At 40.7% G+C, this 23,401-nt stretch overlaps 1 protein-coding gene across 1 annotated transcript in view; it reads right to left on the bottom strand.

The window, feature by feature from the left end:
* Positions 1–23,401, bottom strand: part of LOC140190448 (uncharacterized) — a 71,808-nt gene that overhangs the window by 7,912 nt on the left and 40,495 nt on the right. The window contains exons 2-8 of the mRNA XM_072247052.1: positions 21,072–21,154; positions 16,219–16,275; positions 13,126–13,202; positions 11,403–11,495; positions 8,953–9,121; positions 6,513–6,592; positions 2,319–2,417 (exon numbers count right to left, since the gene is read on the bottom strand). Of these exons, the coding sequence (XP_072103153.1) occupies positions 2,319–2,417; positions 6,513–6,592; positions 8,953–9,121; positions 11,403–11,495; positions 13,126–13,202; positions 16,219–16,275; positions 21,072–21,108 (612 nt within the window). The 5' untranslated portion in view covers positions 21,109–21,154. The remainder of the gene's footprint in view (positions 1–2,318; positions 2,418–6,512; positions 6,593–8,952; positions 9,122–11,402; positions 11,496–13,125; positions 13,203–16,218; positions 16,276–21,071; positions 21,155–23,401) is intronic.

Below are 23,401 nucleotides of genomic sequence, written 5' to 3'. Positions count from 1 at the left end.
TTTCTGAAAAGGAAAGAGCCAGAAAATCCATCTGGCTCATTACATTTTGACAGACTAAGGTGCAGGAGAAGTTAGGTCTATACACTGTTCAGTTTAGAGGTAGAAGAAGAGTCCTTATTGGAATAAGCTACCTAAATAACAACATAGCCTCCAGTGGTGGAAGAAATGGATGCTCAGAAGGGTAGGAATATGACTTAAGCAGCCTGCTTTGTACTGACTGATACTGAGCTTAAATTGTTGGATTTGCACTGACTTAGGCAAGTGGACAGAATGCCATCATTCCCCTGACAAGCTTTGCAGTCAGTGAAAAGACTATGGGCATTTAAGAAGTGGTCTTACACTGCAATGTGTCGGTTTCTGATTTGCTCCTTGCATTGTCCAGTTCTCTGTATTTGCACTGGAATTTATGTGCTTGGTCCTGTTGAATTTCTTGGTAATGATGACATTCAGGATATTGCTGCTGGGATACTCAGCGAAGGTAACATCATTGACTTGTGTGGGCTTTGCCTTCAAGGACATGGTCATTGCTCAGAACTTCTGTGGCTGGAATGTTGTCTGCCCCTTAATCAACTCATGTCCGAAATATTCCTAGTGTTGTTCCATGCTAATTGGCTGATCTACATTCTGAAGAGTTGTGTCAGAATTGTACACTGTGGAATTATTAGCAAACATCCCCACTTCAGATGTAAGGATGCAGAGAAGGTCACTGATGTTTGGGCCAGGAGATTGATCCCAAGATTTCTTGCAGTGGTGCCTTAGGAACGAGAACAACTGCTATACCTCATGCAACATATGAATGTACCAGTGGAATATTTTCTCCTTGATGTTCAATTACTTCTATTTTATTGGCCATATTTAGTCAAATGCTGCTTTGATGCAATGGGCTGTCAATCCCATCTCATTTCTGAGGTTCTGCTGAGTCTAAGTTTGAGCCAAGGCTGTGATGATTTCCATAGCCAGGTCATCCTTATGAAAGTCAGGATATGATTAGGTGGCATTTAGTTTTAATTAATTAATTATGTATTGAGATACGGTGCAGAATAGACCCACCTGGCTCTTCGAGCCACACTGCCCTGCAATCCCCCAGTTTAATTAGAGTCTAATCATGGGACCATTAGCCTACTATCCAGTACACCATTGGACTGTGGGAGGAAACCTATGTGGTCACGGGGAGAATGTATAAACTCCTTACAGACAGCGGCAGGAAATGAACCCCGGGTGACTGGTATTGTAATGACTACGCTACCGTGCTACAACTGTGGTGCAATGGTTAGTGTAATACTTTACAGCACCAGAATCTGTAAGGAGATTTTAGTTTCACCCCTTGACTGTATGGGTGCTCCAGTTCCAAAGACACACAGGTTAGGGTTAGTAAATTGTCGGCATTCTGTGTTGGCACCAGAGTCACGGTGGCACTTGGGGGCTGCCTCCCAGCACTTCGTCATACTGCGTTAGTTGCAGACACTAATGATGCATTTCACAGTATGTTTTGATGCATGCTTGGCAAATAAAACTGATAGGAGCATCCAAAGAACCACATGTTGCTCTCTGTTTCGCTGTTCCTCGCTGCCATTAAAAGAGTCAGTAGCCCTCTCGATTTCGTTTTAAAAACACCTCGTCACCTGTGTTATGTTTTGTACCTTCAGGAGGCTAAAGAAAGTCGGCATATTCCCTTTGACCTTCACCGGTTTTCATAGAAAGCATCCTATCCGGATGCATCATGGTTTGGTATGACAACCGCTCTGACCGAAACAACAAAACCAGCAGAGCTCACTGTTAGGTTTTGTAAAACTAAATTAATTCAAAGGAAGACACGGGAGTCTGAGCTGCCTGGGTCTAACTTTGTATTTACTTTAAGTGCATATCACTTGGTAGTACAATGATGTGTGCAATTAATGTATTTTTACAGATAATTATTTAAACAAATAAGAATGCTTAATCAAACAATATACGGTATATATATACATACACACACACAAGATTACTCAAATAATATTGAAATATTAAATACACAACAGAATTAATGTTAAATTACTTAATTGGGGCTGGGTAATAAGCAACAATGCTGTGGCTGTGAACCAAAGCCCTCTAAAGTTAATCTTCAAATCCATTTCCAACCAAATTCTGACTGAAGTGTGGATAAATACACATGATATGAACTTACTAGAAACATGAAGGCCATGGCTCATAAGTAAACTAGAATCACCCTTACATCTCTCACTGAGACCATGCAGAATGCCATCTCCTGACGTTAAGCTTTTTTTCCCCATACAGATTTCCCATATATCAAATCTATATAAAAATTAGATAGGCCTTACCTTGCAGTATGGTTCTGCCTCAGTGCAGTATTCTTGTTCGGGAGCTTGAGATTGGTAGCAGGTATCTCCAATACAGTTAACCACTTTACACCTATTGCCCTGCAAAGTTTTTTTTTGAGGAAAATATCTCAGCTTGTTATAACAATTTACAGAGCAACACAAAGAGAAGCTTTGAGCATTTTCTACCATGGCAAAAGAAAAACATTTTTAACCTAACTCCATGTCACAAAAAGTGCCTGTGAGCTTTGTTGACTTGAAAAACCAAGTAAGAATATAACAAAACTTCTTTCTAAATATGTTTCTGAGCACACTGTGGAATGAAAGAAAATGGAGAGTTCCTGTACATTTAGTCTTATTGATCTACTAACCTGCCTTCCTTTTCACTATGTGCTGTTAAAGGGAAATGTTTCCACAAACACTTGGAGCTTGTATTGAGACTCGACCCATTGCTAACCTTTTGGGTTATGCTGACGTACTGAGAGGGATAGAAACTGCTCCAAGGCAATTTCCCTCAGATTTGTCGGCATCTGTTCCCTCAATCTGAAGCTGTAAAGAGGGTCCCATATCCCTAACAATAAAACTGCTATTGGGGTCCGAGTTCATACCTCCCTGAAAAAGGAAACAGTAGTAGATAGAAGAGTAAAGAAGATGTATGGCACACTAGGGCCATAGACTAGAAGAGTCGGGAAGTCATCATTTTGTATAAAACTTTGGTTACACTGGACTTGGTACAGAGGGTAGTTGGAGCAGTCTATTCTTAGCATGAGAGGTAAGAATAAGAGAGGGTTCAATACTGGACCTCCTTTTTGGGCAACGAGGTAGGACAAGTAACTGAGGAGATAGTGAAGGAACACTTTGCCCAATACAATTAGCTTTAACGATGGGACCGATCCACAGGTTAGGGTCCTAAACTAGATGTAATGGAGGTTAATTGGGAAAGACTGCTTAAAGGGAAAGTAATGGATGGCAAATAAGAGGAGTTTAAGAGTATGATATCAAGAGTCCAATATTCTCAATACAAGCTCCAAGTGCTTGTGGAAACATTTCTCTTTAACAGCACATTGTGAAAAGAAAGGCAGGTTAGTAGATCAATAAGACTAAACATGCAGGAACCCCGTAGATTTTCTTTCGTTCCACAGTTTGTTCAGAAACATATTTAGAAAGAAGTTTTGTTATATTTTGGCAATATTATAACCTGGCAAGCTTAGGAACTCTTCTGCACTCTGGTTGATCTTTCATTGATCCTGTTACAGTTACTTTTCTATACATTTTCTGAGTATGCCCACAGGAAAATGAATCTCAGGGTCGTACACGTATGTACTTTGATAATAAAATTTACTTTGACTTTGACCTTTAAACTTGCCATGTTGAGGCTCTGGTCAAGCAAAAGAGGGCAGCATACATAGGGTTTAGGAGGTCGGGAATGGTGAATCCCTTGATCACTATAAAAAGATTAAGAATACTCTTAAGAGGGGAATGTGGAGGGAAAAGAGGGAGTATGAGATGGATTTGGCAAGTAAGTTTCAGAGAAGTCCCTAGAGGCTCTATAGATATATGAAGAGTAAAAGAGTGGTTAGGGAGAGAATAGTTCCTCTTAGATGTCAGCAGGGAGGACCACCTATGTCTCAAGCAGTGGAAATTGGCGGGATCTTTAGCAAATATTTCCCCTCTGTAGTTACTGAGAAGGAAATTACAATTGCTCAAGAAATAAGAGAAATGAGTGAAGATGTTTTGGAGAACATTCATATTAACAGGGAGGAGAGATTTGCAGAGGTGCATTAAGGTGGATAAATCCCCAGGACATGACTAAGTATATCCTTGGACTTTGTGGGAGGTGAGAGAAGAAATTGAAGAAGCTTGCGGAGCCTCTCCTTGTGGAGATTCTTGCTTCATCGTTAGTCAGTGGTGAAATTCCCAAAGACTGGGAAGCAGCTAATGTTATTCTATTGTTTAAGAATGGTAGTATTCAAGCCATGGAACTACAGGTTAATCAGGCTGACTGCAGTGGTGGGGAAGTTAACGGAGGGTACTCTAAGGAACAGGATCTATCATCATTTGGATAGACAGATTCTTATTAAGAGGAGTCAACATGGCTTTGTGCATAGGAAGTTGTGTTTGATTAATCTTTTAGCGCTCTATGAAGAGGTAACCGAGAAGGTAGATGAGGGTAGGGAATGGATGTTGTCTATTGGCCGCGACAAGATCCCACATGGCAGAGCGGCCTGGAAGGTGAGGTTACATGAAATCCACAGTTAGGTGGATTCAGACTTGACTCAGAAGAAGCAGAGTTTGGTGACTGGAAGTTGTTTTTCGGAATGGAGACCAGTGACTAGTGATATGCAGTAGGGTTGGTTTTGGAACCCTTGTTATTCATTACTTCTAAAAATGATTTGGATGTGAATGCAAAAGGCTTGATCAGTGAGTTTACAGATAATGTAAAATTAAGAGGCGTTGGTGAAAGTGAAGAAGGCTATCATGGATTACAGGGGGATCTTGATCAGTTAGCGAAGTGAGCCAAGGAGTGGCATGTGGATTCAATGCAAATAAATGTGAGATGATGCCCAAAGTCAAACCAGCACTGGATTTATACTGTGAACGGTAGGGTAGGAAGGAGTGTAATGCCACAGCAGGACCTAGAATTACAAGCGTATAGTTAGTTGAAGGTGGTATCGTTGGGTGATAGGGTGGTGAAAAGGTCATTTTGCACACTGACCTTCATTGACCAAGGCATTGAGGTAGTGACTGTAGGAAGTGGTCGAGGCAGGTATAATTGTATGATTGAAGAGTCACTTGGACATGTATGTGGAGGGGAGGGGGCCTGGAGGGATATGAGCTGATCACAGGAAATTGGGAAAGGCTAGGGGAACAAAATGCTGGACATGAACTCGTTGCTCCGAACGGACTGTGCAGTATTGCTCCACGACTCTATGAGAGGGACATTTGGTGGTCTCTGCATTAGCTTGCTGGTCGCATGGTGGAGCACCAGGTACAGGGCCCCTAGTTGGATCCTGACTGACTGAATATTATCGACATGGAATTTACATACTGTATTTTCACTATGACTGACTGGGTCTCCCCCAGCGCTCCAACATCCCAAACATATTCTGCCATGTTAATTGACTACTGTTAATTACTATTGCAAACGGTGTGTGTAAGTAACATAAAAAATTGAATGGGTGCTAATGGAGCTGTGAGAGACAATATGGGCAACAGAAAGAACAATTACTACCTCCTCAACCGTCAGGTTCTTGAACCTGCCCCAACTTCACTTGCACCATCATTGAAGTGTTCCCACAACCAATCGATTCACTTTCAAGGACTCTTCATCTGATGTTCTTGACATTTATTTCTTATTTATTTATTATTACTTCTTATTTTTGTATTTGCATAGTTTGTTGTCTTCTGCACTCCGTTTCAACACCCTAGTTGGGCGGTCTTTCATTGATTCTGTTATGGTTTTTACTCTATAGTATGCCCACAAGAAAATGAATCTCCGGGTTGTATATGGTGACATCTATGGACTTGTATAATAACATTTACTTTCAACTTTTGAACTTTGTATGGGACTGACACGATTTCTCTTCTGGGAGTCAGTGTAGAACTAAGAGCTAAAAGGTCTTTTTCTGTGTACAAAGGGTCGCATGGAAGTACAACACATGTTATAACTATTGTGTAGGGATTCTCAATGATGGAACCTTCTAGACTGTTGACACCGTAGTTTGAAGGTTCATCTTCTCTCATTCACAAAGACTGGAGGACAGTAGAAGTAAGACCTGCAGAAGCCTCCCAGCATATTTGGACGTACTGAGGCAGCATTTAGATTCAGACTCTTGAAATGCCCCATTGGAATCATATCTCAGGATGGCAGGCTGCTTGCATTATCAGCCCACAAAAAACAGATGCATATCTATCTAATGAACATAAAAAACTGTCCATAACAATATTAAATAAAATGGAGAAAAGCGGGTCACCCTACAGTACACCCCTTAGAACAGGGTTAGACCCAATCTTGATCCTGCCATTCTCAATATTTCTCTAAGTTCTTCTTTATTGGGGTGGCTTCTTTTCAATAACATCTTAGAATTCCCAAGGTTGAGAAGCAGAAACATTATTTGGAACATTATCTGTAATTTAATTGGTTAAACAGCTTACAGGATAAGCATGCATCCTCTCACATTAATAATGAATACTCACACTGCCTATTGTTGTTGCAGCAGTTGTTGGCATCGGTGTTGTTTCCATTGTTGTAAATTCAGTCATAGGTTCAGTCATTTCTTAAAAAGTGAAAAGAAAAGTGTTAGCTCAAATCTAGACAGTCTAGAATGGATAATGAATGAGAATCTTTCCCACAAGGCAACATTCAGAGGTCTAATCTTTCCTCCTGTCGGAAGCGGGAAAAGTGAGACAAAAGCTTGGTAACTTCAAAGGAATATAGTAGTTAAAGAAATACAGCTAAAATTTGATAACCCAAATACCTGCTCTGTGTTGAGGAGGAGTTCAAACATAGCTTGGAAGATTTAGTACAATTACATTCTGAAGCACAGCTAATAACAAAATAGTATTCTTCAGCTTGAGTTGATAAACCCCTCTGTGGAATTATTAATTCCGTCCGTACTGATGCAGGAGGTAGCTGATCTGACCTGAAAGAACATTGTTGGCCATTTTTGACTATTATTGCCGTGTGCCAGGTCCTTTGGTTGTGACAGATAAAGGCCATGGGGCTGGAATGCAACATTTTAGTCAAGGACTGTCAATCCCTTTAGATGGTCATATAAACCTTTGTCAGAAGAGGCAAACAATAGTAGTGCTGGCAGTGATTTCAAGACAAAGATGCAGCACAGAGTAAGGTGACACGAAGAAATAAATTGTTCTTTAAAAAGGAGTTGTCTCTTTCTAAAACATTTAAGCAAATGGCCTTTGCATTTTGCACATGGTAATTGAAAGGTTCTAAATAAAACCAATATAAATATCTCACTAATAATTGTTACTGCCTTAAGTTCTGGAATCCCCTAAGCAATCCACACATGTCCAAGTGACTTCTACTTTTAGCTTCTGTAAGTTTCCCCACCAGTGAAACCAAACACGTTCATCTATTTTGAGCCCTGAATCTACAGATGTTTGGAGATTATAACCAGGGTACCTACAATTTCCTCCCCCACTACCTTGGATGCATTCGCTTTTATTTCAGATTTCCAGCAACCGATGTGTTCCGTTTCTCTCTCCACAGATACTTGTAAGATGTTTCTGTTTATTTTTAAATGTTATGGCTGTAACCGGCTGTGTTGTCCCTTGGCACTGATAGTATTTTGCATTGACATGCAGTGAGTTGGATGAGATGGACAAAGCTCAGGCATATTGCACCTGCCAGCACTAAAACAAAACTCTAGGATCAAGTTTCCTACCTGACCTTATTCACTGGGCACACATGCGGTGCGGACTTCAGAGAATGATAGAATTATGAAATGAAATTAAATGTTTCTATAGGTGGCTCAAAGCCATATGAATGAATTTAAACAATTATCTCACTAATCTGAAAAAATGAAAAAGGGTCAAGTATTAATCGTATGGAAAATATCAGCTTCAGCCATTTTCTGAGAACTCGTTCTCAATACCACTGATAACAAAGGGTAGACTATTCATTACAAGGTCCAACTTGACTTTAGCTAGGGAATTGATTCATCGATTCTAAAAGTCATCACCTGGGTGTGTGATAGGGATTTACCATCTGACTGTTGCTTTTCTGTGGGGCTAGGAAGAATGCTTCATAAAATGGTATAATGTGAGCTTTGTGTAAGGCCCTGGAAAAGGAATTTACTGAGCACAAGGTGTCATATGCAATAGAAAAGTCCTTAATTCCTTTTCTGTCTTCAAACTGAGCTGGTGGCTAAAGTCTTCAGATTACAAATGGAGGGCGTGAGTCTATGGCAGGGCAGCGGATCAGTCTAAAGTAGGGAGAGGATTGGCCTGGGTCAGGGCTAGTCTAGGTGAAGGTTAGTGATTGGGGTCAGCTGGACAGTGATGGAAGATTGGTTATAGGTCATACAGGAAAATGGTGGATGGAAGGAGGGAATGGGGTAGGTGTGCTTCAAAGGTTGAAAGGTGTTAGTAGGTTGGTCGGTGGTTGACCTGGTGTTCGGTGCAGTGGGCATGTGGAGTGCAATGTGGACAGTGACTGGGGATCACGGTCAGGTACAGCAGTGACTGGAGGTCATGTGGGTTAGTCAGCAGGTGATTGGGTGGACATAGAAATCAAAGGGGAAGATTGGGTGCTGGGATTCATGTGGCCTGAACTGGACTGTGGTTTTGGCAGTCAGATGTTCAGTAAACTGGGACCATAAGGACATTGACAGCAAGTGTAAGGAGGGATTAGGTGGTGGCCGACATGTATGTAACCATTTAATGAGGACCAATCTGGAAGATGACAGACACTTTAGAATCCCTAGCAATGAACTGAAAAAGATTATGATCTCTTTAACTAAAGATGAAGGAGCTCCCCACTCTCTATGGATGACACAAAACGAATATGCTTTTAGCAATTGGGGTTCAAACTTTACTATATGCATAAAAATATTATATCGATTGAGTAACTTGGCCCATGTTTTCAAAGTCTACAGAAAGTGAGAAGTATCTCTACCATAATCCCAGCGTAGTTCTTGGATTGTGCCGTTCAGCATCAGGCAGAGCGTTGTGTTGCAGCACTCCATTGTACACATGGTCTGTGAGGCATTCCAGCAGATGTTGTCCGTGCCAGCACAACTGTCGCTGCAGCCCGCCCAGTATGAGTCATTGGAGGTATGATAAAGCTATAAAACAAAATGAATATTCGTAGTTTGAAAAATGAATAAAATACGGGGCTATTAAATCTTTGAGATCTAGAAGGGCTTAAATGGTCAGATAGAGCCCTAAAGGTATAAAGCACTACAACACAGAGACTGGCCCTTCAGCCCATCTAGTACATGCTGAACTGTTATGCTGCCTTGTCTCATAGCCCTCCATACCCCGTGCATCTGAACTTCACTTAGATGCTGAAATCGAACCTGCGCTGGCAGCTCACTCCAGACTTGTACCACTTTCTAAGTGAAGAGGTTCTCTTACGGTTTCCCTTTAATATTTCACCTTAACCTGTGACTTCTAGTTGTAGTTTCACCCAACCTCAGTGGGGGAAAAAAACAGCTTGCATTAACAACGTCTATACCTAGATCCAGTATGGGATTTCATAGCTGAAGTTGTTCAGCTCTTGTTATTGAGCTGCAGGGATGTACCATTCTTCCACTCAACCTTTCCTGTGAGACATGAACAAACTGGTTCTCAATGGAAATGCACGTTCAGTAAAAGGCAGAAAACCTAATGCACATTGTGACACATTCCCTAAGGAACTCAGATAATACAGCACATTGGACAGCTTTTTTGATGATTCACTTGTGTCCCAATGTTTTGTCATCTTGCATAGTTGACTTAACAACCTAAGTATGGAACCACCAATGCCTTTGAATGGAAAATCCAACAAAAAGTAATGGATTCAGTCCAGTACATCTCAGGCAAAGCCCCCCCCCCCCCCCCAACCATTGAGCACATCTGTATGAAACACTTGCAGAAAAGCAGCATTCATAATCAGAAATCCCCACTGCCCAGGTTATGGTCTCTTCTCACTGCTGCCATCAGGTAAAAGAACCTCAGGACTCTTACCACCAGGTTCAAGAGCATTTATTACCCCACAACCATTGGGCTCTTGAATAGAAAGAGATTTTTGCCCCATCATTGAAATGTTCCCACAACTAATGATCTCAATTGAAGGACTTCCTATCTCATTATCTCATGTTGTCATTACTTATTGCTATTTATTTATATTTCTATTTGCATCTGCAGTTTGTTGCCTTCTTCACTCTGGTTGATCTTTGATCCTCTTGTAGTTACTATGCTAAAGATTTGCTGAGTATGACAATAAAAGCAATCTCATGGTTGTATATGGTGATGTATATGTACTTTGATGATATAATTGACTTTGAACTTTAAACAAATACTCTCATTTGGGCATTTCATAAATGAGTGTAAGTAGCTATTGGTTTGGAAAATGCCTTACACAAAAAGTTCTTTTTTCAGTTTCTCTCTTTTCACTTCGTCTTCCAAAAATGGTTTCATGGGTACCAGACATCCCCCCCTCCCATTACCTCACACAACTGATAATTAGTCAGATGTCTGCATTGTCCAAGATTAACACTGGAGCTACTTGAGCATAAGAAGCAAATGCAGCTCAGTCTGTATACTATTTACAGTATTAAGATACAACGTGGAATAGGCTCTTCCAGCTCTTTGCGCCGTGTCGCCCAGCAACCCCCAGTTTAATCTAAGCCTAATCATGGGTCAATTTACAATGACAGTTAACCTATCAGCTGGACTGTTGGAGGAAACCAGAACACCTGGAGGAAACCCACGTGGTGATGGGGAAAATGTACAAACTCTTTGCAGAACCAGCGGGAATTGAACCTGAGCTGCTGGTGCTGTAAAGCTTTGTGCTAACCACTACACTAAGTGTGGTGCGTGGTCAAGTGGTTGAGGTGTCGGTCTAGTGGTCTGAAGGTCGCTAGTTCGAGCCTCAGCTGAGGCAGCGTGTTGTGTCCTTGAGCAAGGCACTTAACCACACATTGCTCTGCAAAGACACCGGTGTATGGGTCCTAGTGTCCTTCCCTCGGACAACATCGGTGGCGTGGAGAGGAGAAACTTACAGCATGGGCAACTGCTGGTCTTCCATACAACCTTGCCCAGGCCTCAGTCATCATTGAAAATCGATGGACAGCAGAAAAGTTAACCACTACACTAACGTGCTGTATATTCTCTGCCAGAAACTACTGCAGACCTATAAAGAGCAGGAGGTTTGGCTGGACTTTGGTCCAGGTGTTCTTTAGACAGAAAACAGACAATTGCAGATGAGATCAGTACACTCAGCACAGGTCAGGAAACAATGCTGGCAACAGCCTGTTCGCAGTAGCTCGGTACTGCAGTAAAGCTATATGGGTAGTAACTGCTCCTTAAGAAATTTGGCTTTGCATTTTCTCCATATTATTGAAGTAAATCATGCAATCCTACCTCACAGTACATGTGAGTCGAGGGACATTCCTCCCAGTCGTTCTGGTTCTCATAGCACTCGAAGCCTGAGCAGTTGAATGTCTGACAGGAGGACTGTAAAGAATTACAAATATTTATTATCCTCTTTCTTTGGTGTCAATACTATTTGTTACACAGATACCGTTCACCACTGCTGAGAGAAGGGGTGATTGCTGGATAAGACCATAAGACATAGGAGCAGAATTAGGCCATTTAGCCCATCGAGTCTCCTCCTCCATTCCATCATGGCTGATTTATTGCTCCTCTCAACTCCATCCTCCTAGCTTCACCTCATAACCTTCAATGCCCATAAGACCAATCAACTTCCACTTTAAATGTACCCAAAGACCTGGCCTGCATGGCCACCTGTGGCAATGAATTCTGCAGATTTACCACCCTCTGACTAAAGAAATTCCTCCTCATCTCTGTTCTAAAGGGACATCCTTGTATTCTGAGGCTGTGCCCTCTGGCCTTAGACTCCACACTGTAGGAAAGATGCTCTTCATGTCCATGCTATCTAGGTCTTTCAATATTTAATATTATAGTGTGATGATTCTGGATGATCCTAGATATCAGCAATTTATTTATGTGTTTATTTATTTATTGAGATACCATGCAGATTAGGCACTTCCAGACTTTTGAGTCATGATGCCGAGCATTCCCCAATTTAACCCTAGTCTAATCACATGACAACTTACAATGACTAATCGATCTGTCAACCGGTATACGTTTGGACTGTCGGAGGAAACCCACATTGTCATGGGGAGAATGTACAAACTCCTTGCAGACAATGGCAGGACACTAACCAAGATACAGTCTTTCTGGGATCTGCATGGACATTATCCAAAACCTTTTCTGGAAAATAGATGCAGAAAATTCTCCCATGTTACAATAATTAGCTAATCCTTTCAGCTCTCCTTGCAAGCTCCTGGGTTCCTTTCTTGACTAGTACAGTTTCAGCTGAGAAGGAAACTGCTTCCTCTGCAAATGACATTACAAGTCATTTGTTCCTGGTCATTCCAGGGAAACAAGAGCCCTGAATGTATTTAGGCTACAGATGTAACAAATAAGGTATAAAAAGGAGATTATGCAACAAGTGTGAGGAGAAATATGGGATTTAGGACATGCCCTCACATTAAGCCACATCACCCAGACTCACTGTTCTCAATGCATCCAATAAACTGTTATCAAAATATTAAGTTTCCTTGCTTTCAGTTTGCCAATCATTCATGCTATTCATGACAACCAAGCTTGAAGTGAGGGAAAGGAATTTCTTAGAGAACATCACATACAAAACAAAGCTCAGAGAGATTTTAGGTCCTTGGTCTCGATTCTACATTCAACCTACACTCTTTCCAGAATCCAACAGTGATCATTTCCTTGCCAGAGGGAGTGAAGATTCCAGTGGTAATGAGCATTGATGAGGGAGAGCCCTGCAGCTATGCATCTGCTAGTCAGTTGGTGGTGAGGAAGATTAACTAACGTGAACCAAAACGTCCCTTTACCATTGCTCCTTTCCCAACACCAACCCAACCCATGATTGCCCCTACCCAACAAGCCCCACCACTTGCTCATCCATTGGACAGGAGGAATTAATGAAAAAGAACTGAAGATGAGATATCTCTTCTTTTTGTACATTGTTTTCTTCCCAGGTGCACATTCAGTAAATTTTTTTGCATGAAGAATTAAAAAGAAGATAACTTACATTTTCTGGTATTTCCATTCCATTTGTCACATTTGAATAAGGTTCAGTCGTCATGTTCATGTAGGACAATGTAGTGGCTGCAGTAAAATAAAGTTAACATATGTAGTCTTGCTACAGGATCTCGGCCCATGACTTCGACAGTACTCTGTTTCATAGATGCTGCCTGACCTGCTGAGTTCCTCTAGCATTTTATGTGTGTGACTTGGATCTCCAGCATCTTCAGATTTTCTCTTGTTTGTTAATATACACGTTAAGTATTTTCAAATATTTTGCTTCCTTTGGAAAATATGTAACAAAAATGATCACTTCAAAGTTTTTTTATTTATAAATGCACTATTTGGTCATGATTAGTGATGTACTTTGTACTTCAGTCTTCCCCTTAAGTAGTCACGGTGTTCCAAAACGATCCATCCAAATGTATCAAATGGAAATTGTGCTGGCTAGTTTCCTTCCTTGCGCCAAGTAAATTACTACAACGACTCACTGAGTTAGATAATCATTTATGGATTTGTACATCTGATTAGTATTTTTTATGACCTCAAGTGGCCATAGAATAGAGGTGCCAATTGAGATGCTGATACACTATCATTCCCACCATCTGGCCAAGTCAAAATTGCCAACATTTGCTGATGGATGATCAAGTCTGTCCGGCTGGGATCAGAACAATTAGTCACGGTCATGGCCTAGAGTAGGCTATGACTATATTCAGTGAATGGCTTATCAGATCATTTCAAACTCATTGGAAGTACACACAGATTGAAGAGTATGGTGGAGTTTGGAGGTTCAGGGAATTGGTTATAAATACACAACTCATTGAAAGGAATATTAAAACACAACAGAATGGGTAAAAGAGTTTTCATTAATAGTTCTGGAGTACAAGAGCAAAGGGATTAGGAATAATGTTTATAAGATGATGGTCAGAAATCATGTGCAATTTTGGGTATCACATTGTAGAAAGGATATTTTGTTCTGTTATTAACTGTAGAGAGATCTGAGGGTGGGGCTAGAAAAACTTTGGTCTGACTGGGGTTGACTGGATGCTGTGCCATCTTTATCCAGACTGTGTCTTTCAGATAGAAGCTATCGCTCACAGGCAGGGAAGAAGGATGGGGGTCATGTAGAAATCCAGATCTGTGGAGGATCACTGCCCATCCTGAGAGAGAGTGGTTAGTGGCCGGTGTGCTCGCTCTGATACCCAATTGTGTGGGTTCTACCTGGACTGCCTCATTAGAATATGTAGGTGGACAACCTACCTCCTGCGAGTGAGATGATTGGATGGATGTTAGTATTCAGATTCTTTGATACTTGTGTAATGTACCCACATAAGGGTTTAATCGTATTCCCTTTTCAAAATAGCATTTTCCACTTCAGATTTCATCCAAAACCTATTGAATACTGAAAAGCCTAGATACAGTGGACATGGAGGGGATGTTTCCAGTGGTGCGGGAGTCTACAACCAGAGGGCACGGTCTCGGAATACAAGAATGCCCCTTTAGGACAGAGGTGAGGAGGATTTTCTTTGGCCAGAAGATGTTGAATCTGTAGAATTCATTGCCGTGGACTGCTCTGGAGGCCAAGTCATTGGGTTATTTAAATTGGAAGTTAATAGTTTCTTGATTAGTCAGGGTGTCAAAAGTTACAGACAGAAGGGAGGAGAATGGGGTTGAGAGGGATAATAAATCAGCCATGATAGAATGGTGGAACAGCCTCGATGGGCGAATGACCTAATTCTGGTCCTAAGTCTTATGGGAACTTTATTTTCAATCTGGAGTTTAAAATATTAATTACTTGTTTGCCTGTTTCTAAAATATTAAAGAGAATTTAGCATATTGGGTTCTGAAAATTGAAGACTAATTCCTGAGAAAAAAAGATCATGCCAGGAAGTATAGATATGGTATAGTTTAGGTAAAGTTTAGTGTAGGTAAAGAAGAGGTAAACATTAGGCGTAGCTAAACATACAGAAAATAATTAAATTCACAATAGGCTCAATATCAGAAAGCAAGGGGTAATATTTGGCAGGTATGTTTATGACAGGCCAGTTGTTACCACTGGGGTTCTAACAGTGTCCCAAGTCTCTTGTTTTTTGTAATATAATTAGCATAATGATCCAAATTTGGTCGGATGGTAGATAAGGGAGAAGGCTTTGAACGGCGGGAAGAGGTAGCTGGTTTAGTCAGTTAGTCAAATAACAAATTAAATTTCATTCAGAAAAAGAAAGCGAGATTTTGTGTTTGGGAGATGCAGAAAGGCAAAAGAATGCATAGCAACTGGCCGGGTATTGATTGGTGTGAAGGAACAGAAGGACCTTGAAATGTATATCCAATAACATGGCTTAAAAGTTAGTTGGAATGTTTTCCTTTATTACCTGGAGCACGGTAAAAAGAACAGGAGGTCTCAGCCTGAACTGGTTCATAGGTTGAGCACTGCACACGTTTTTTATCACCACATTACAGAAGATACAGTATGATTGCACTGGAAAGGTTGAAGAGGAGATTTGCAAGGATGTTTTCAGGACTGGAAAATTGGAGCCAAGAGGAAAGAGGAGATAAGCAAGGTTTCTTTTTGGGAAAAGATATTTAATAGAGTACCTGCACTGAATAAGAAGGGAGGATCTATTTCTAGTGGCAAAGGTGTAAGATGTCAAAGAAGTTAGACTTAAAGTAATTGGTAGGATTAGAGGGGCGATAACATGTTTCTCTTCTAAGGTGGCAGGGGTCTGAATCAACCAGCACATTTAAAAAGTTCACCTGACCTGCAGAGTCACCGGCCTAGGAGAAGAAGGTGAGGTTAAACTCAACAGCTCTTGTACAACTTAGTGTGCCTAACATCCTCCTCCTGTGCTCTAACGTAGGTTTGATTTTATGACCTCATGCCCTGCACAATAAAGAAATACAAATGTTTGTAGGTTATCTTGAGTATGTTGCTCTGCGCATGATTTCTTTTGCCACAGAGAGGACCCATCCAAAACAATTGCAAGGCCTGAAATAAGAACGGCAACAAAATGTAGAAATGCTGGTGAAAGCTCATTAAACACAAATCTTAAATGTGTTTCTCTTTCTACAGATGCCACATTTTTATTGTTAATTGGCTTACCTCCAGTTGCAGCATGTGTTACATTGTAGGATAATGCAATAAAAAGCAGGAGGAAACCTGTGGGAGAAGGGCATAAATCATCAGCCAATGACCACTTCCACTTTTTTATTTCTGGTGTTTATTAGTTATTATTGTTTGTCAAAGCCAGGCATATGCTGGTTATTTTAATAGCATCTTGATAATATCATCTGAACTTTGTTTCCATAGCAAATTGCAACTAAGTTAGCATCAGTAAATCATTTCTATACATAAATTTCAACTACCACAGGCATTTTACTGCTATGAAATATTTTCCCCAAGTTACCCAGATTAATGTATTCTATTGTCTAATCACAAAAGGATGGGTGTACAAAGAAGCCCATGCAAAGTATCTGCATAATAAAAAGCACATTCTAACAGCAGCATACTTTGCTGACAATAGAAAATATATTTCTAATTGGCTTTTAGTCGTGTAATTTTAAAGCACACTTTTGGTTGTTTTTATTAAGTTATAATAGTTAAGATTTTAAAAATTAAGTCTCGTAAAAATACATCATAGTATGATCAGAATCCGGATTATTGTGTCTGATTTAAGTTGTGAAATTTCTTGTTTTGTGGCAGCAGTATAGTAGTGGCATAACAAATTACCACAAGTTATGATAAAATATAAATAAATAAATGCCATAAAAGAGAAGTGGTGATGTAGTGTTAGTGGACTGTTCAGAAAATCGATGGCGGAGGGAAGAAGCTGTTCCTGAAACATTGAGTGTGGGTCTTTCGGCTCCTGCACCTCATGCCTGACGGTAATGACACAAAGAGGACATGCTCCAGATGATGAGTGTCCCTAATGATGCATGCTGCCTAGTTGAGGTACCACCTTTTGAAGATGTCCTCAATGGTGGTGACGTTTTTGCCAGTAACAGAGCTGGTAGAGTCTACCCTGGCCACAGCCGTCCCCAACACTGAGGACATCTTCAAAAGGCAGTACCTCAAGACGTCGGCATCCATCATTAAGGACATAATTAATTTACTAAGCAGCAAGTCTGCTGACTTACCATCCATGGACCTGTTTGTACTTGAGATCAGGATTGGAAATATTGTACCAGGGGTTTGGAATATGGGTAGCTGAGTGGCTGGAGCCAGGGACCAGAATGTGAGCTGGGTGTGTGGCTCTAGTCAGAGCCAAGTTAGGAGTTGTGATCAGAAACCGGGAGATCAGCGATGCGGAAAGGTTTACGTACAAACTGAAACTTACAAACCCTAAAACTTGAAAAAAGATTGTTAAGTCTATGAGTTTTGACCGTAATCAGTGGCTTTGGTGATATCCGAACGTTTTTGCTATTTGTTGGATGTCTATACCCCTATCATTCATGAATAATGAAGACATATTGAAATGTAATACAAGTTCTGCTCTTCATTCACTGATTAATTCACAGATAATAAGCTTACTTGTGTAACTCATACACTTGCTAGCAAAATAAAATCTAAGCATTTTAAAAGCTGCTAATGTTAGGGTATTTTTATAAATGAGTTCAACATTTAGTAACTTAGTTACTCTGTTCATCAATTCTTTTGAAACACTGAATTGCCTTCCTTAACAAACAACACAATGCTTTGAAGTTATTAAGTTACAGTCCTGTGAAGCCTGTGAAAAGCGCTTTCTCTGTGTGAAGTTAACCAGGAATTATTAGAACTGGTGTTGTGTGACTGGGCTGATGGCTGCAGGAAGCTCAAGCAAATACTGTAGAAATTGATTTAGGACAGGAAATTACCTCAGTAAAATAACATTTTTGATGGCATCTCAAGTGTTTATAAAAATCATGTGATAAGCCGTACTTCTCAGAGAAATTGCTGTGTTACAAATATTTTATTGGCTTCTGAATTTCAACATAGTGCATGATCCACTGTTACATTATCACAGAACTTACTTCCTAACAGATGACAAAGTTGATATTATTTATTTATTTAGAGATACAGCATGGCATCAGGACCTTCGGACCCAATAAATCCATGCAGCCCAGTTCCGCCCGCGTGATCAATTATTCTACTAATCCATCCAGAGGAAACCCATGTGATCACAGAGAGAATATAGAAAACTCCTTACAGACTGCGGCCGGAGTTCATCCCAGGACACTGACACTGTAACAATGTTACATTAACTGCGATGCTAACATACCACTCTTACATTTGTCATGTATGTGTACGGGGTTTCTTCTTGGTATGTTAAATTTAAAATGGCTTCTTTGTTATGTTAATCTTTTAAACTGCTGCATATGTGGATTAAAATGGCTTCTATGTTATGTCTCTAGCTGGAAATTTGCTTGGGTTGATACAGACAGCAGGGTGCTATTAGCCAATGGGTATTCATGTTATTATTTCTTGGGGTGATAATGCTGTCTCATATGACTGGGAACGAGGGTTTTTGGCGGGGAGTCGGACGAGAGACGGGGAGGATGACGGATGTGCGTGAAGGCTCCTGTTGATCACTCTGGGTGGTCTCGAGCTGCGAGTCAACAGGGTCCGGGTGGTCCCGAAGAACTTCCTGAGCTCCAACTTGTGCACGAAGAACTTGAACTTTGATAAGTCTGGCGCCTTTTTCCATTCCTTCTTTTTCTGTATCAAACTTATATTAATGTCATAGACTTAGTAATATCTATAAAGTGTACGGTAAAACGTACTGTGTGTGCTGGCTGATGATTGATGTTTGGAACTGATTTCAGTGGCAGTGGTACAGCAACCGACCCAACTGGAGGCGTCCAGGCGGGCGCCGGGCGAGATTTCCCCGGGACATATATGAGCCAATATATATGAGCGTTACATATGTTAAAGCTGTATGTTAGGTACAAAGAAAAGCCATTATTTATATAACATAATCTCAGTACTGTATATGCCATGTCTAATACTGGAGTGCATGTATTTAAGTGAGGGGGGAAAGTTCAAAGGAGATAATGGGGGGCAGTTTGTTGTACATCGAGGATGGTAGGTTCCTGGGATGCACTGCCAAGGGTGATAGTGGAGGCGAATATGATAGAAGTGTTTGCTAGATCGGCACAAGGGATTAGTTTAGTTCGGCGTTTAATTAGTTTGGTAAAATATCATGGGCCAAGGGGCCTGTCCTGTGCTGTGCTGTTCTATGTTCTGAAGTGATTGGTAGGCTTAAATTTTGGAAGCATAGCAGCAGTTATACCCTTTTCTACTGAAATTGGTAAAACCAAAAGCAGTGAGGATGAACTTCTCTGAGTTATTATCTTTCAAATGAAATGTTAAACAAATTTTCAATTGGCACCTTAGGTGATGATAGAGACCTTAGACCATTATGCTAAAATCAACCCTCAACTCCAATGTCAAAAAAATACAGGCTGGATAATTTATTAGAACGCTGCTTGTGGGAACGTGCCTTATGCAAGTCACTTTTATCACTACTCCAATAATATACATCAGCGCTTATAGATTGTAATCCGGTCCCAAAGCCGGCAAAACAGTGGCTGTGTTTCATCAGGAGCTTGAGGAGATTTAGGATGTTACCGAAAGCACTCGCAAATTTCTACAGATGGACGTGGAGAGAATATTAACTGGCGCATCATCGTCTGGTATGGGATGGCTACTGCACAGGATCGAAGTAAGCTGCAGAGAGTTGTAAAATTAGTCATTGCGACCATCAGGTAGGAGGTACAGAAGCTCAAAAATTCAGGAACGGCTTCTTCCCCTGTGCCACCCAATTTCTGAATGGATATTGAACCCATGAACACGACCTCACTATTTTTTTTTAGTTCCATGTTCCACTATGTTATACACACACACACACACACACACACACACATACATATATATATATATATATATATACACACAGACTGACTGTAATTCACAGCTTTTTTTCCCAGAGTATCATGCATTGCATTGTATTGCTGCCACAAAATTAACAAATTTCACGACTTATGTTGTTGATAATAAACCTGATTCTGATTCTTACATTGTATATTTGTTCTTTTGTGTGTTGCGTTAAATTCAGGTCATGGATGAAGGCAAAGGCAGTTCCGATGAAAGGCTGCTGAGCTGAAAAGTTAACTTTTGGCTCTTCTCTCTCCACAGATGATGCCTTACATGTTGAGTACTTTTTGTTTTTATGTTTTTTTTTCTGGATTAGTGAATCAAGCACAAGCAATAGAAGTGTTGCTCAGAGGGACTGTCCCCATTTTGGAGTGGGATCTAGGATGTACTTTACCCCATGTGCCCAGATCTGATTAGCCCACGTACTGATCAATACCCTGTCTGAATTTAGATTTGACGCAAACAAATTCTTTCAATTTATTTTAATAACATCTGGTTCATACAAAATACAGGTGAGTCCGGAGCTTAAGGTAGTTAACCAGTTCATCTAGAACCTCAAGTATTTGGTGCCATATGTCACTGTGGGGTAATTTAGGACAAGAGAGCATAGTTCCAGAGTAAGAGAGGTCACGTATTTAAGAAAGAGATGAAGGATAATTTCTTAATCTGGAAGAAGTGGCCCTCTCTGCTTCAATCAAATTCCTTCTACTTCAGCCCTTTACACGTCCACCCATCACTTCCCACCTTCTCACTTCAACATCGTTCTTAGAACAACTGATAACAAAGAACCCATGAACACTACCAGATTATTTTTGCTCTCTTTCGGCAATACTTATTTTTTATATGTATTTCTAGTATTGCAATATACTGCTGCTGCAAAGCAACAAATTTCAGTGCTAATAAGCCTGATTCCTTTTCCCATAATATAATTAGTGTTGTAATGTTATAGCATCCCACAAATCCATAAATACATATGACCATCATCAGAAAAGCATTTAAAGGAATATTTATTGACAAATAATACAGAAATATGAGATATATACTTATAAGATGCTGGATCTTGTTGATTCTGATTACCATACTTCAAACCCCGGGGAAAGTCCAATGGGCGCGTCACCAAACAAATCTGAAAAAGAATTAACTGCTCTGATTAGTAAGTCAATTGAAGCTTACGTACCTTTACATTCCTGAGCGCTGCTACCTTGTGTAATGTTTTGCATGCAAAACTTATAGCCTACCAAGCAGCAATGATCCCTAACTTTTTAGTTGCTCTTGGGACATAGACTTCCTACAAAAGATACCTCAAGGTGCTGAAGATATCACCAATGTGTCTCTACAAAGTACTTCAGATTCACTGTAAGGACAAGTGAACCAGTATCATTAATCACTCCCATGCTAATATCTTCATACTGATGCCTTACTTGGACACAATCAGATCTACTGGGTAGGTCATATTATCTATATGGTGAGACCAGACTCTCGAAACAGACTCGATATTCCACAGGAAGAGATTACCAGTGGTCAGAAGAAAAAGAAACAAGAGAAAAGCCAAACCAGAATAGGACATATACAATGAATGGTAAGGCATTAGGGAGTGCAGTGAAGCAGAAGGACTTAGGAGTACTAGTGCATAGTTCCTAAAACGTGGTGCCACAGCTAGACAGGGTGGTGACAATGGCATTTAGCATATTGGATTTATCAGTCAAAGCACAGAGTACAGGTTATGGGACATTATGTTGCAGTTGCACAAGTTGCTGATGAAGCCATATTTGGAGTACTGTGTACAGTTTTGCTCACCTGTTATAGAAAAGCTGTGGCTAAACTGGAAAGAGTATTGAGAAGATTTATGATGATGTTGCCAAGAATAGAGGGACTGAGTTATCGGGAAAGGTCTGCCAGTCCAGGTCTTTATTCCTTGGAATGTCGGAGAATGAGGAGAGACCTTATAGAAATTCATGACAGGCATAGATAAGATGGACAGTAACAGTTTTTTCCCCAGGATAGGGCAGCCCAAAATTAGAGGGCATAGACGTAGGGTGAGAGGGGAAATATTTAAGATGGTCCTGAGGGTCAACATTTTTACACAGAGGTGATGAGTGTATGGAATGAGCTGCCAGAAGAAGTGGTTGAGACAGGTACAATAGTATCATTTAAGAAGCGAAGGGATTGATACATTCAGGGTTGGGTCTTATAGGGATATGGGCCAAACGCAGGAAATTGGGATTAGATGATTCGGCACTGTGGTCAACATGGACTTGTTGGGCCGAAGGGCCTGTATCTGTGCTGTATTACTCTATGACTCTAAGTATGCTCAAAGCCCCCTTGAGGAAAAATGCAGGAACGCCGCTGATTCCGGCCCAGGATCATTCGAAATAGGATGGCATTTGAGAATGGAATTAGGACCAGATCAGACTCTTTGGTTTGGTTATTAATATTATCATAGAAATTCACAGAAGTGGTGAATATGGGTTTGATTTCAACTCTTCAGGAAAGTCTGGATAAGTATAGGGATGGGAGGGATACGGAGGGCTATGGTCCAGGTGCAGGTTGATGGCAGAATAATGGGTAAACATGGACTAGATGGACCGAAGGGCTTATTTTTTGGCCTGTAGTTCTCTAATACTCTGTGACATATGCTCATTGGCCACTTTATTAGGTACACCTGCTCATTAATGCAAATACCTAATGAGCCAATCATATGACAGTAACTCAATGCATAAAAGCATGCACACGTGGTCAAGAGGCTCAGTTGATGTTCAGACTAAACATCAAAATGGGGAAGAAATGTGACTTTGACTGTGGAATGATTTCTGGTGCCAGATGGGGTGGTTTGAGTATCTCAGAAACTGCTGTGATTTTCACTCACAACAGTCTCTAGAGTTTATAGAGAATGGTGCAAGAAGAAAAATAAATATCCAGTGAGTGGCAGTTCTGTAGACAAAAACGCCTTGTTGATGAGAGAGGTCAGAGAATGGCCAGACTGGTTCAAGCTGACAGGAAGGTGACAGTAATTTAAACAACCAATCGTTACAACAGTGGTGTGCAGAAGAGCATCTCTAAATGCACAACACGTTGAACTTTGAAGTGGATGGGTTACGGCAGCAGAAGACCACAAACGTACACTTAAGTGGCCATTTTATTCGTTACTTAATAAAGTACCACTGAGTGTATATCGAGGTGCAGTGAAGAGCTTGTCTGGCACATTGTTCATACAGCCTGATTCATTACACAGCTACAGTGAAGGTGCAGTTCAGGCAAACAATAAGCTGCAACATCATAACGAGGTAGACTGTGAGATCAGGAGTCCATCTCATCATCCTAGGGAACCATTTAATAGAGGAAGAAACTTATTCTTGCTTCTACTGATCACACA

This window comes from Mobula birostris, chromosome 30, assembly GCF_030028105.1.
Source record: "Mobula birostris isolate sMobBir1 chromosome 30, sMobBir1.hap1, whole genome shotgun sequence".
Lineage (NCBI taxonomy): Eukaryota > Metazoa > Chordata > Chondrichthyes > Myliobatiformes > Myliobatidae > Mobula > Mobula birostris.
The sequence above is the reverse complement of the archived record's forward strand: the minus strand, read 5'-3'. Positions and strand labels throughout refer to the sequence as shown.